The 15948-nt window shown below is 38.6% G+C and overlaps 1 protein-coding gene across 6 annotated transcripts in view; it reads right to left on the bottom strand.

Moving 5' to 3' along the window:
- Positions 1-15948, bottom strand: part of FAM13A (family with sequence similarity 13 member A) — a 311577-nt gene that overhangs the window by 252613 nt on the left and 43016 nt on the right. For all 6 annotated transcript variants that reach the window (XR_006887912.1, XM_046656086.1, XM_046656085.1 and 3 more), the window contains exon 3: positions 9198-9407. Coding sequence is in view for 5 of the 6 variants with exons in the window: in XM_046656086.1 (XP_046512042.1) it covers positions 9198-9407 (210 nt within the window). In the remaining variant the exon portion in view is untranslated. The remainder of the gene's footprint in view (positions 1-9197; positions 9408-15948) is intronic.

The following is a 15948-nucleotide window of genomic DNA, read 5'->3' as shown; positions in this document are numbered from 1 at the left end:
AAATAAACAACCTAACTCTATGCCTTAAGGAACTAGGGAAAGAATACACTGAGCCCAAAGTTAGCAGAAGAAAGGAAATGAAAAGATTAGAGCAGAAAGAAATGAAATAAAGAATAGAAAAACAATTGAAAAGATTAACTAAACTAAATTGGTTCTTTGAAAAGATAAAAATTAACAAACTCTTAGCTAGATAACCAAGGAGAAAGAGAGAAGACCCAAATCAACAAAATTACAAATGAAAAAGGAGACATTACAATTGTTACCACAGAAATTCAAAGGCTCATAAGAGGCTACTATGAGCAACCATGTGCCAACACACTGGACAACCTAGAAGAAACGGAAATATTCTTAGAAACATACAAATTACCGAGACTGAATCAGGAAGAAACAGAAAATTTGAATAGACCAATTACTAGTAAGGAGATTGAACCAGTAATCAAACATCACCCAATGAAAGAAACTCCAGGACTAGATGGCTTCATTGATGTATTTTACCAAACATTTAAAGAAGAATTAACACCAATCCTTCTCAAACTCTTCCAAAAAATTGAAGAGGGACACTTCCAACCTCACTTTATGAGGCCAGAATTATCCTGGCCTCAAAACCAGAAAAGGACACTACTAGAAAAGGAAACTACAGGCCAATTATCCCTGATGACTGTAGATGCAAAAATTCTCAATAAAATACTAGGAAATCAAACTCAGCAGCACATTAAAAAGATCACACAGGTCTGGCCTTGTGGTTGAGTGGTTAAACTTCCACGTGCTCTGCTTCAATGGTCTAGGTTCGCAGGTTTAGATCCCTGGTGTGGACCTACTCCACTCACGAGCCATGCTGTGGTAGTGTCCCACACATAAAAAAAAAAAGAAAGGTAGAGGAAGATTGGCACAGATGTTAGCTCAGGGCTAATCTTCCTCAAGCAAAAAAAAAAAAAAAAATTACCCACTACGATCAAATGGGATCTATCCCTGGGATGCAAGGATGGCTCAACATATGCAAATCAATGTGATACATTACATTAAAAGAAAGAAAAGAATCATATGATCATCTCAATAGATGCAGAAAAAGCATCTGAAAAAATTCAACATCCATTCCTGATAAAAACTCTTAACAAACTAGGCATAGAAGAAACATATCTCAACATAAAAAAGGCCATGTATGACAAGCCCACAGCTAACATTATACTCAGTGGTGAAAGGTTAAAAGCTTTCTCTCTAAGATCAGGAACAAAACAAGGTGTCCACTCTCATCTCTCCCATTCAACATAGTACTAGATGTCCTAGACAGAGCATTCAGGAAAGAAAAAGAAATGAAAGGTATCAGAATTGGAAAAGAAAACGTAAAATTGTCTCTATTTGCAGATGACATGATTTTACATATAGAAAATCCTAAAGACTCAACCAAAAATCTGTTAGATCTAAGTTAGTAAAGTCGCAGGATACAAAATTAACATACAAAAATCAGCAGGACTTCTATAAACCAACAACAGATTTTCTAAAAGAGAAATAAAGAAATCTATCCCATCTACAATAGCACCAAAAACAATAAAATATTTTAGGAATAAATTTAACTAAGGAGGTAAAAGATCTCTATTCTGAAAACTACAAGACATTGATGAAAGAAACCAAAGATGACAAAAATATACGGAAAGGTATCCTGTGTTCATGGATTGGAAGAATTAACATTTTAACAATGTTAATGTCAATACCACCAAGAGCCATCTACAGATTCAATGCAATCCCTATCAAGATTCCAATGGCATTTTTTACAAAAGTAGAAAACACACTAAAACTTATATGAAACCACAAAAGACCCCAAATAGCCGAAGAAATTCTGAGAAAGAACAAAGCAGAAAGCATCACCCTTCCTGATTTCAAGCTATAGTATAAAGTTATAGTCATCAAAACAGGACGGTACTGGCATAAAAACAGACAAACAGACCAATGGAAAAGAACTGAGAGTCTAGAAAAAAACCACAAGCGTATACAGTCAACTAATACCTGATAAGGGAGCCAAAAATACTCAATGGAGAAAAGACAATCTCTTCAATAAATGGTGCTGGGAAAACTAGATATTCACATGTAAAGAATGAAACTGAACCCCTATCTTATATCACGTACAAAAATTAACTACAACAGGATTAAAGACTTAAATGTAGGACCTGAAACCATGAAACTTCCAGAAGAAAACATAGAAATAAAGCTCCTTGACATGGGTCTTAGTAATGATTTTTGGATATGACACTAAGAGCATAAGCAACAAAATAAAAAGTAAACAAGTGAGACTACATCAAACTAAAAAGCTTCCGCATAGCAACAGATAATATCAACAAAGTGAAGACAACCTACAAAATGGGAACAAATATTTGCAAATCATAAATCTGATAAGGAGAAATATCCAAAATATATGAAGAGTTCATACAACTCAATAGCAAAAGGGCAAATAACCCAATCAAAAAATGGGCAAAGAACCTGAATAGACATTTCTCCAAAGAAGGCCAACAGGTACGTGAAAAGATGCTTAACATCACTTGTCATCAGGGAAATGCAAATTAAACCACAATGAGTTAGCACTTCACATCTGTTAGAACGGCCATCATCAAAAAGACAAGAGATGATAAATGCAGGTGTGGATGGAGAGAAAAGGGAATCCTTGTACACTGTTGGTGGGACTGTAAATTGGTACAGCCATTATGGAAAACAGTATGGAGGATCCTCAAGAAATTAAAAATAGAACTACCATATGATCCAGAAATTCCACCTCTGGGAATATATCCAAAGGCAACAAAAACACTAACTTGAAAAAGATACTTGCACCCCCATGTTCATAGCTGCATTATTTACAATAGAGAAGACATGGATACAACATAAGTATCCATCAATGGATGAATGGATAAAGAAAACATGGTAGAATATATATACACAACAGATTATTCTTCAGCCATAAAAAATGAGGAAATCCTACCATTTGTGACAACATAGATGGACCCTGAAGGCATTATGCTAAGTGAAATTAGTCAGATGGAGAAAGAAAAACACTGTATGATCTTATATGTGGAATCTAAAAAATACAAAAAACCCACCAAACTCTTAGAAAAAGAGATCAGACTTGTGGTTACCTGAGGCGGAAAGTAGGGGGAGGGACAATTGGAGAAAGAGGTCAAAAGGTACAAACTTCCAGGTATAAGATAAATAAGCACTAGGGATGTAATGTACAACGTGATGACTACAGCTAACACTGCTGTATGATAAAAGCTAAGAGAGTAAATCCTATGAGTTCTTATCAGAAAAAAAACAGAGGGAAGAAGCACCAGGAGAGCACGCACACAAAGGAAAGGCCACATCTGCAAGCCAAGGAGAGAGGTCTCACCGGAAACCACCTCTGCCAGCACCTTGATCTTGGACTTCCAGCCAGCAAAACTGTGGAAAATAAATTCCTGTTGTTAAGCCTGTGGTATTGTGTTATGGCAGCCCGAGCTGACTAACACGCACAGTATGACGGGAAAAGCTTGGGCTTTGGAGGGAGGCAGAGTCCAGCTCCGCACATTCTAGCTGCTCACTCTCTCGGAAGTAACGTACCCTCACTGAGGTTCACTTTCCTTATCTATTTGAAATATTTGTAGGAGTCGCTGTAAGGGAGTTTAGAAGCCAAACATATGTAAAGAATCTAAGCAAAATCTTGGCACAGAATAGGCACTTAAAATCATGATGAAAGAGATAAAATTAGCTTATTGCCATCTGTTTACAGCTACAATTGTCCAACATAACTGTCCAAACATAACTGATGCTCAGAATATGACCACTGATGAGTCTGCAGAGATGGCTATAAAATTCACATCTTCAGCCTTAATCCTCCGCAGCTAAGCACTGACATTCATTTATTCATCTGTTTAAAATGAGCTCCTCACCATGGCCCCACAATAATCTTCCCCTCTTGACTTCCATTATTTTTATTAATGGACCATTGTGAAGACACCACATCAGGATCTCTCTTCTTTCTTCAATAAAAACAGCTGGACCTCTGGGACAGACAATTAATAAAGCCCCCACAGAGAGATCGTCAGATCCTATCAAGTTAACAGCCTCTGAGCCTTTGGGCTAAGTCCCAAATGCACCTGGAGGCAGGGAAAAAGAATTCGTCATAGGAGGTTCCTGGGAAGTTGAAGACTGTGATTCTTCCTTTCAGGACAAAAGATCAGGTCTGACAAGCTGAAGCATTTTAAAACCTAAAGGCCCCACGCTAGGTATAACCAGAAAAGATTTGAATTACTGAAGACAAAAGAACAATAGCCTTGGTCAAAGCACAGTTTGCAGGGAGCTCTCCCTGGTGCTGCTTCATCCTTGCCTTACAACTCCTTTCTTAATTTCTATACTCGTTCCCATTGGCAAGAGTCTGACAAATGCCCTCTGCCCTCGTGCCTATTTTGGTTCTGCCGGCCTCAAAGGTATGGGAGCCACAGGGTAGCGCCACCACACTGCTCCTCCCGAACTCTCACTTCTTACTCTCATCATCTAATTATCGGCCGCCATGTTCTGTTCATGTTTTCTTTCTAACATCTCTAGTAACTTTCCTTTACAATTTCATTACCGGTTTCTGTTTGAGATGATAAGAAAGTTCTGGAAATGGACAGTGGTGATGGTTGTACAACATAATGAATGTCCTTAATGTCACTGAATTGTACACTTAAAAAATGGTTAAAATAGTGAGTTTTATGTCATATACAGTTTACCACAATTAAAAAATCTCCACTGCCAACTGTTTATCAGATACAGGTCCTCAGGACCAAGACCTAGGCTTCTGCCCGTCTTCCAGATGCTCTCCCTGCTCCCAGCACACCTTCATATCTGAAAATCTTACACAGCACTGCCTAACATATTGCTTCCATCATACAACTTTTTTCTTCAAAAATTTGCTGTTATAAATATTAATTCCTTAGCCTAACATTCAAGACCCTCTACCATCCAGTCTCAGCCTATGTTTTAAAATACATCTTTCACTAGTCTCCTGCAGCTATGGACAGCTCTGTCAGACATTCCTGTCTTACACTGACAGTGTTTTTGCTCGTGCTCTTTCCTCGCCTAGAAGATTCCTGTCTCCATCCAAATTAATCTTATGTACCCCAATTTTACTTTTATAATCCAGATTGACTTCCCCCTCTCCTTGTTACCACTGACTGGATGTTCTCATCACTCATTTGAAGTACCGTGGAATGCACACCACATACATCCTACCTCCTCAATTAAACCACACAATCCATCAAGTCAGAATGTTGAAGCTTTTATTTCACAGTACCATCCAGTGTCTAAGTAAAACGTACTAAATAAATATTGATGGACTGATCCAATCTAACTCGTCAAATAAAAATACTCAATTATGAGTGGAAATATTTGCATTTACATTATAGAAGATTTTTCAATAGGGAGCATTCAAGTAAAGGGATTTCTAGTTAAGCCTAAATTAAATGAATCCTATCCTAAAATCTTTTCATTTGCAATTTCTATCTATTCTCCAAACACACCTGAGATTATTAAAATAAAAAATAGATATATTACTGGCCCACTGAGATAATAAAAGATCAGAAGTCATGGGATACAGCCAAGCTGAGATAATTATACTGGAAACCTCAGTTAAGGAAGGTGAATTGTTGCAATCAGACAAGTGTAATGTGACAACAGGCAAGAGTGAACACTGAAGGGCTCTGGAGTCTTCTCTCTTAAATATGAATTGTCTAAATTAGGCCTTTGACAGAAGCAAAAGGTTCCAGAAGACATCAGCTTCAGATAGAAGTTTCTGATAAATACCTGGTATGCAGATATACTGGTGTGCCAACTTAACAAATATATCATCTCAGAGCTTTAGACACTACACAAGTCTAAAGTTGATCATTTGTTATAAAAATGAAAGAACCTAAGTGGTGTTCTTCCACCCAGAGGGTCACTGTTGGTCTACGTGATCAAAGATATCTAGAGCAGCAGGGATGTTTACAGGCAGTATCCAGACTGTCCTCAGTGTCAGGGTTTTTTTTTTCATTTTTTTCTTTGCTTCTTCTTTCTTTTCTTTGCTGAGGAAGATTAGCCCTGAGCTAACATCTGTGCCAATCTTCCTCTATTTTGTATGTGGGTCACCACCATAACATGGCTGCCAATGAGTGCTGTAGTTCTATGCCAGGAACTGAACCCAGGCTGCCGAAGCAGAGTACGCTGAACTTAACCACTAGGCCATGGAGCTGCCCCCCTCAGTGGCAGTCTTGGTTTAGCTCGCATGTCTGAAAAAGCAACTAGCTGAGGCTCCAGAATTCCATCCTTCTAAGCATGGAAGGGAGGATCTTGATCTGAAAAATGTTAAGTATATTCAGTTATGAAATAGCTTGCTCTTTACACAGGGTATAATTTGAAGGCCCATAACAACATTATTTTTAGAAAGAAATCTGGCACTGAGTTGTGAGAGAATATCAAGAAAGCTATTTAAAATCTATTATGAGGACTGAAATATGAAAGCAGGGTAGTCTTTACTAAGGAAATCATAGCAAAACAATTTTATTATATATAATGTCTAGTAGAAAAAGGAGAGATGAAAATGCTATAACCAGCCAAGTGTAACATCTGCTTTTACTGCGTCTGTAAAGAGGCAGGCCCGCCCGCCACCTCGGCTCTAGAGTGAGCAGCTGCAGCGTGCACCCCCACAGGAGGAGACCCGCTCACGGGATAAACCAGCTGAAGCACAGCTGGCTCTTTATCTTCCATGTGAATTACTACAGAGAGAAGTGTATTTTACAGAGGCTATGCTGTCTGACACCTAAAGCATACTTTATCCCCTCTACTTAGTATCTTAGGTAACTAGTAGGTATTCCATTAATACCGCTTTTAACGAAATATCTCACATCTAGCCCCAGGGGTTTTCTGAAAATGAGAGAATTACTACTAATAAAGTGAAAATTAGTTTGTCTGCCCCATTCAGAACTTGTTATTTGTGCATAATCATACAACCCATATGACTGACTACATAACCAGTCTTACATTCAGAATGATACTGCTTGCTTTTTATGATGCATATCAATGTTTTTGGCTGCCAAGGAAACACGTTATGAATGAGAAGGTAATTTACAAAGAAGACAAATTATAACAAAATATTATTATAATGTAAACGTTAACAAAAATAATGAAAGCTACTCTTACTATGGTTATCAAATGAAAGCTATTCTAGGAAACATGATAAAAACTTTTAAAATTCACAAATATTCACAAATAAATATTAGTATTAAGTAATATTTCTTATTCTCAGTAATACTAAATATTTGGTTACTAAATATTTTGTATGAAGCACACAATTTTTTTTTATAACTTTATTCCCCATTAACTGTAGACCTTTGGAAACCTATTTATTTATTTATAACTTTTTTTTGGCCGGGAAAATGTTCACTCTGAGCTAACATCTGTTACCAATCTTTCTCTTTTTTTTCCTCCCTAAAGCCCCAATACACAGTTGTAATTTCTAGTTGTAAGTCCTTCTAGTTCTTCTACATGAGCTGCCGCCTCACTATGACTCCTGACACGAGTGCGTGTTTCCGCGCCTGGGAACTGAACCCAGGCCGCTGAAGCAGGGTGCACCGAACCTTAACCGCTAGGCCACCAGGGCTGGCTCTAAGCACATAATGTTTAAATCTTCAACCACTTTTGTAGTAATTATTTAAAAGTGATTTTTAAAATTTTATCTTAAGAGTTTCATGTCCCAGGGCTGGCCTGGTGGTGTAGTAGTTGGGTTCGCGCACTCCGCTTCAGCAGCCTGGGGTTTGTGGGTTGGGATCCCAGGCACAGACCTACACACCACTCATCAAGCCATGCTGTGGCAGTGTCCCATACATATAATAGAGGAAGATGAACAGAGATGTTAGCTCAGGGCCACTCTTCCTCACAAAATAAACAAATAAATTTAAAAAATTCATGTCCCTATGACATGGATAAAATATTCTTTGTAAGAATCATTTAAATAGGAGCAATGGTTACGTCCTTGAAATACTCATACACGTAGACATGAAAAAGTTGTTTCTAATGAACAAGCCTCAAACATGTCACTTACCAATGTCACTTACTGATATAGAAAGCTTAAGAGCACAGACAAATGGTTCTGCAACCTTTGCTTTAACATTTTATCATTATTTTTCAATAAAATACACATACAACATCGAGCTTTCTCGAGTGTAGTTACACCACTACTGCTTTAAAAGGATGTGGATTTAAGTAACATCCTTCTTAATCTGGTAGCTAACACTGCTACACACATTTTCCCCTTTTCACTCTAACTTGGCAAAAAATAAGGAGAGAAATTGTTTTTCAAGGCTAAATCATTTTTCTTACCATATTTAGGAGGGAGAACTCAGTAACGATTATGCCTATAATTGTTACCTTTAAAAATGAGGTTTCTTCACTTAAAATCACTTCATTATACAATCAAAAATCAATTTTTACCTCAATTGTGCGAAATGAACACAATTATTTTAGGACTCAATCTTCCCAACGAGAAAAAGAAAGCACACCAGTGACTTTTCAGTCTCAAAGGTCACTAACCAGATACAATTAATTAACTGATATTTCCTACATAGAATTTAATGTCTTATTTTCATTCCTCTACAGCAGTCACTAGTGAGAAAAGAATTGCTTCCACCCAAAAGCATCAGGACTCTTTGTTTTTTTTTGAGGAAGATTAGCCCTGAGCTAACTACTGCCAGTCCTCCTCTTTTTTGCTGAGGAAGCCTGGTCCTGAGCTAACATCCATGCCTATCTTCTTCTACTTTATATGTGGGATGCCTGCCACAGCATGGCGTGCCAAGCGGTGCCATGTCTCCACCCGGGATCTGAACTGGCAAACGCGGGGCCGCGGAGAAGCGGAACGTGCTCACTTAACCACCGTGTCTCCGGGCCGGCCCCAGCAGCAGGACTTCTCAAGACTGTTATTTAAGTTTTCATTTGCCAATAGTCTTAGAAATTACACTTAATAATGGTATTTTGTAATCGCTTTAGTATTATTTTAGGGTAGAAGACAAGGGCCGAGTGAAGTAGCAAGTTGGTACTTACAGAGAGACTACAAATATTTAAAAGCTTTTTGTAATCTTTACACTTAAAATATTTAATATTTAAAAGCTTAGTTTTAACTGAAAAATAAACTTGCTTTACTTCCCAGAAGGATTTACCGTACGAACCCTGGAAGAGCCGAATGAGCCGGGGTCGTACAGCTGCGGTGATCACCCGCTCCGGCAGCTCCCGTAGGAAGAGCTTCAACAGACTGGCAGCTGCGCACACGTCGCCGTCTCTCCCCAGCTCCACCGGCGCTCCGCTCTCGAACTGCAGGCGCAGCTGTTCCACCACCTTCACATTGCCATTCACCCTGAAAAGGCCCTCCTGGCTGAGTCCTGGAACAGGAAAGTGGACACACTGAAAACAGAAGTCTCTCAAACAGATACAAACTCTAAAAAATAATAGCAACAAAAATAAATCTCAGAGGCCAGCCCCGTAGCCAAGTGGTTAAGTTCCCGCACTCCGCTTCAGCGGCCCAGGGTTTCGGAGGTTCGGATCCTGGGCGTGGACATGGCACCGCTCATCAGGCCACGCTGAGGCGGCCTCCCACAATCCACAACTAGAAGGACCCACAACTAAAATATACAACTAAGTATTGGGAGGATTTGGGGAGAAAAAGCAGGAAAAAAAAAGGAAGATTGGCAACAGTTGTTAGCTCAGGTGCCAATCTTTAAAAATAGACAAATAAATCTCAGTAAATTATTATATTCAGAAAATCCTTATCAGGTGTTGGAAGATTTTTACATTTTACAAAAGTGTTTCTTAGAATAAAAAATTTTCATATTTACTATGTATCAACTAAAAAGATCATATACCATTGTTATGAAAGCTGACCTCTGAAAATAAGTTTAGGACATATATAAACATTGAATATATACTACTCTACAAAGAAATCTCATTCATACAATCTTCTATAATACATCAGAGGACCTTACCCTGAGCTCCGATAGCAGCTTAGCATTTTGAGAACTATTTTGAAACTGCTTAACTATACGTGATTACCTTTGTAATAATCAAGAAGTAATATTTCTTTAGTAATCATTAGATTCAAAGTATAAGACTCTGTGAGACTATAAAGGAGTATAAAACAAGATCCTTGTCTTCAGCCAATTAATGGCCGATATTAGTGTTGGCTGGGGCCAGCAGGCAAGACTCCAGGCAGGAGCCTCTGGCTCCTTCAAGCCATCTGTGGCTAAAGCATGAGCAAGATGGAAGAGCTGGGGCTGATAGACTGTGAAGCTAATGGAGTTTAAGTCATGGCCCTCATTTATCAGGGCCCTTTCCAATGCTCTGTCCCTAATTCTGTATCCTTAATTTTGCATTGTTTTTCTTAAAGAGGGCCCCAAAAGGATTAAGCACCAGGACCCACAAAACCTTGATCTATCCCTGACAAAGAGGAACAAATACATTATTGAGAATCAGAGACAGGACAGCATAAAGGTAGACAGATGAAAATATGAACCGTTTAGGCCAAAGAGCAATGGAGTAATAAAATGGAAGAAAGGGACAGGGCCATGAACGTCAGGTTAAAGAGTGAAGACTTTATCACTGGAGTATTAAGTGTGTGTGAGGGGATAAGACACAATATAATCAAGGTTTAAGGAAGATCTAGCCAGCTAAGAAGTTGAGAATGGAGAGGGCAGAGGGCTTGCCCTAGGGAGAGAACATTCTATTGTAAGACAGGAAGACAGAGATTATGGTGGAAGGAGGTGAAAAGGAGAGAACAAAGATGATTTGGTAACTCAGGGAGTAAGAAAGAGCAAAGGTTGAAAGGCAACTTTAAGGTCTGAAGCTAGGAATCCAGGAAAAAGCACTGTAAAGGATAAGGTGACATGGGGGTGAGGGGTGGGAGCTGGGTGAGGGTGGAAGGTAATGATTCCAGCTTCGTTTGCTGGGTTTGAAGAGACAGCATGCCTGTAAGCAAGTGAGCCAGACCACGGAGGAATGTTGAAGGGATAAGAAACAATCTTTCTACGAAAGAGTAACCCAATGACCCAACTCACCACTCTTCTTTTGAGAGCCTAATGGTGAATTTTAGCAATGACATGAGCAGTGATGACTATTAGAGTCATTTAGATGGGAGGTGTTTGTTTTATTAACCTTTGCTGTTTATCTTACCTGCTAATTGTATTGCTCTTTCTAAAGAAAAAGGAAGCTAATTTCATCTTAATTTGTAATTTGATAAAACATTTTATGAGCTCTTTAATTCCACAGATATTTAATGAGTAACTAGCACTGTTAAAAAAAATCAACTGTGAGAAAAAAATTTGAACACTACCATTATCCTCATTGAATTCGTAGTCTGGTAAGATGTTTACTTGGCTATGAAGATGATGAATATCAAAAGTTGACATTTTAGCTCCAATTTAAGCTATTTTGACAAAAATATGTGAAATCAGAGATATTAAAAATATCTGACAATCAGTACGGCCAGGGCACCAGGTAATAGAGGAGAGACCAATCAGTATGTGTGGCAGACAGCTTCTCAAATGGCCCCAACAAGCCCTGCCTCTTGGTATCCACACCCATGTGTAATCACCTCCCTCTGAGTGTGGGCTGGACCAGTGCCTTGCTTCTAACCAAGAGAATATAGCAACTCGCTGTGATGAGGTTCTAATCTCACTTCTGAGACTAGGTTACAAAAGACTGATGCCCATCATGCTTGCTCCTGTTCTCTCCCTCTCTGCAGCTCTTCTTGCTTGCTCACTCTGATGAATCAGCTGCTATTTATTTTGCTAGCTAACTTATGGAGAAGTCCACGTGGCAAGGAACTGAGGGCAGTTTCTGGACAACAGCCAGTGAGTAACTGAGACCATCGGGTCAACAGCCAACAAGGAACTGAATCCTGCCAACAACCATGTGAAGGAGCTCCGAAGTGAACTTTTCCCCAGTCCTGATATGCATAGCCCCGGCCAACGCCATGACTGCAATCTTAAAAGAGACCCTAAGACAGAAGATACAACGAAGCTGTGGCTAAATTCTTGACCCACAGAAACTGTGAGATAATAAACATTATTGTTTTAATCTACTATGTTTTGGGGTAATCCGTTATGCAGCAACAGATAACTAATGTGGTGTGTCATTCCCTTTAACACTGCAGAGTATCAGTTACTACTGGGAGGCTTCCACTTAGTCATTTTTAAGGCTTTCTTCTACTCTTTTTAAGGTCTGTTTCTTCTACTCTACAAATCTTCATTGTAACTTCAGAAAGGTATACTGGCATGAAGCAGACAGCACCCAATAAAGGAGAATCCCATCCCTGGTCAAAAGCCAAATCCTGAAAATTTAGAATTTGCATCATAGTCCTGTATCTCTCCAGCTCCTGAGCCTGTTTTTGGCCCAGCAAATGCCCCTTGGGTCTGATTTCACAGAGCTTTTCTAGATTTGACCTTAGGTTGTCTCTTCCAGTGAGGTTTTTTGACGCTTCCCTCAAATAAATATACTTCCAGTTATTCCAAAATAACTACCCAGCTCCAACAACTGGCTTTGGTCTTTAAGGTTCCTAATCCCACTATACCTTACTAGTGGGATTACTAGTGGAGAGATAAAGTATAAACAGAAGTCATTAAAGTCAATGCTTCTCAATCATTTTTTTCTGTTCCCATACCATTTCTTTGCACAACTCTCTTCCCTCAGGAACATCTCTCACCCAAACAACTCTTACGATACTTGGCGATTTTCAAGCAGGTGAAGTTTACCCTGGGACATCACTATATTGCACTCTAGGATAAAGAATCCGGAAAGTTTTTAAAAGCCCCTTATGAACTTATAATATATCCAACACCCATATAAGGCTTACCAGACTATATAATCTCTAAATTTTCCTACTCTAAATTTTCAGGAAACGATGATTATAATGGAAATGTTCAGAAGAAAGAGGTATGTAGAAGGCTTCTTGGAGTTACTCTCATACATTTCCGAGATTCTGTCGTATTTGATTTCAGGAGCTATGAGTTAATCGAGAAACAGGAACTTAACAATGGTTTACAAATGAAAGAATTATATACACTAATAACAGCTAGTACCATTAACAGCTACTTTTTGGTTCAATTGAAATATTTATTTCAAAACAGTGTAAGTACGTCATCAGAAACTAAATATGCCTGAAGTCAGAATTTCCCTAAGCGGCACACTCTGGCATAGAGAGCAGCATGACAATATTAAGTGCGTGCTGACACCTGGTGGTGAGTGGAGAATCCTGCACTATTTAACTGGCATGACCCACAGTATCTTCATGCAAAAGAGAAGGAATCCAGTAACTCCATCAGCAAGATGAGTTGTTTTAAAATAGTGTAAAGATGAGATGCCCCATAACTCCTAAGATTTTCCTTCGAATGGAAAACAGAAGAATATTTTTTTTAAAGAAAAAATGTCCAAAGTCTGAAAGGCCTTGATATAGGCTTTAATAAACTCTTTCTGTTTTAAAATTTCTTAATAAAGAGTTTTCCCTCATGTCAAGTTGTTAAATGCCTGCATTTATGTTAAACAACGAAGTACGACCAAAATATCCACCTATGGCTGAATTACACGACCAATCATGCCCACATCCCACAGCCGACAGAGTGCCTACTGTATCGGAGGTGCACAATATTCACCGACTTAAAAAGACTACAGAAAAATAAAATCAAACTCATTGAAGTATCTTGCCCTCCAACCTCATACCACCCTTCAAACTCACAGAGGCGCTTCGGTTTATTAACATGATAGTTTCAAACACGAGGAGGAGCTTCAGGCTGTCTACATAGTAATTAACTATACAACCTTTCAAAATACAGGGTAGGTGCCCTACCCTAGCTTGCCCAGTCACGATTCTGATTCAGGAGATCTGAGGTATCGCCCACGCACGGGGATTCTGAAAAGATTCCACTAGTGATTCTATTTCACATCCCAAGTCAAGAATGGCTGATTAAGCCACTAAAGTATTTACCTGAATGTCTACCCTGTTAAAGTATAACTAAGGGTATACGAAGAAGAGGTAGAATAAAACCAATCCCTAACTCAAATTTTGCCAAAGTTTTCACATATTGATGGTGTGAATATAAACTGGTTCAACGCCTCTAGAGTTGATTATAAATGCACATATCCTTTGACCCAGCAGCCTACTTCCAGAAAGTTATAGATACAGTTACAGTGCTTCAAATGACACGTGTTAAAGTTTAGTCAGTGAATTATTGCTTGTAGACAGTAAAAAGCAGGAAACAATTCAGTGCCCATCAGTATGTGACTGCTTAAAGAAATGATACATATATACAGTGGGACAGTGTGCTGGAGGAAAAAATAATTAAATGAGTAAAGCTCTTTACGTAATATGGAACAATCTCCAAAAGATATTGTTAAGTGATTTTTAAAAAAAGATTCACAATAGTGTGCATGGTGTGCTATATTTATGTTAAAAGGAAAAAAACATATACATATATGCTTATATATTCAAATATCTTTGTAAGAACATATCAGAAACTAGTACAATAATATTGTTTCTGGGAGGGGAAATGAACAGTCAGGGGACAGGCTTTGGAGGGAGAGGCTGTTCGCTGTATACACTTCTGTATTGTGAACCACATAAACATATTAACTATTCAATAATTTAAAAAAATTAAAAATGAAAATGATTTTACAGAAGAGAAATCTCAAGAGGCTGTTATTCAATCATTGTGGGGTAAACGATCAGACTACTGATTATGTCAAAACCAAAACACTATTTTACGTGGTCACACTTTGCATCCAAATGGATACTGAACAACCCTATGTAAGAGATTAAATGAGTTACCTGGAGATCCATTTGTACCTAAATCGGTAGGATACAGCTTTACTCAACACTGCGCGTGCCAGTGAGCCCTGTGAAAGCTCTAACTTAATAACATCTGACTGCACAACCTTGCAGCCCTAGGTCCCATCTTCCCGCCATGCTGTACAGAACACCTTTTGCGTTTAACCTGTTTAAAGTATTTGAACAAAGCCAGAGCTGTTCTCTAAGAATCTTGCCCTTCTGCAGCTTATCTTCCTCCAAAAATAAGGAGATAGCTCCCGCAAGGTAAGAATGCAAGCCTGGCTCTTGAGTTTTCAGAACCAAATATCATTTTGTCATCTAGGTACCTAGTAGCCTGAGCAAAAGGCTGTTGTGTCAATTAACACAAAGCGCCTGACCTTCTGAGTTCTGAACTGTCTGCCACACAGTCCCTGTCACAAGCCAACACGCGTTCCTACAGAGGAACAGATGCTCTGTGCTCCTCATGCATCTGCAGCGAAGGACTCTTCCTAGCAGAGGGCATGGACTCGTAATCGTGGGAGGCACGGGGCCGGGAGCTAACCGCACAGAATAGAGAATTTCTTTAAAGTTCTACCTTTAAAAATTCCCACAAATTTTATATTCTACTCTGAGTCTTGTTTTAGTTTAAAAATGTTGTTTCACTATAGAAAATGAAAATTCCAAGCCTTTCCCTCAGAATATTTCCTTTCCAAATGTTTTAAAGTTTATTGATATTTATTATATAGTTTGGAGTTCTCTCATGATACTGTCCTAGTTTGAAAAGCATGAATGTAGAAGATATTCTCTCAAATTACCCAAGTTTTTAAGTCTTATTTTAAATAAAATCATAAAAACGCTGTAAGACAACATGGCTCTCAATAACAGAGAGAGAATTGATCTTTTTAGCATGCAATGTACTAAGTTACTCTTCAATTGTTTCATATACTTAATTTTATCACTCCAAAAGTAAATGACCCCCCCATAATAGGCTATATATCATACTCTTTTTGGTATCTCCACTGAGCTTATGAAGGCAATTAAGGCATCCAATAAGTTCATGAACGACCTCCGCTGAAAAAGATACCCAAAAAGTCTTCTATTACATTAAAAAATTGACTATCAGTTGGAAT

This window comes from Equus quagga, chromosome 3 (assembly GCF_021613505.1).
Source record: "Equus quagga isolate Etosha38 chromosome 3, UCLA_HA_Equagga_1.0, whole genome shotgun sequence".
Taxonomy (NCBI): Eukaryota; Metazoa; Chordata; class Mammalia; order Perissodactyla; family Equidae; genus Equus; species Equus quagga.
The sequence above is the reverse complement of the archived record's forward strand: the minus strand, read 5'-3'. Positions and strand labels throughout refer to the sequence as shown.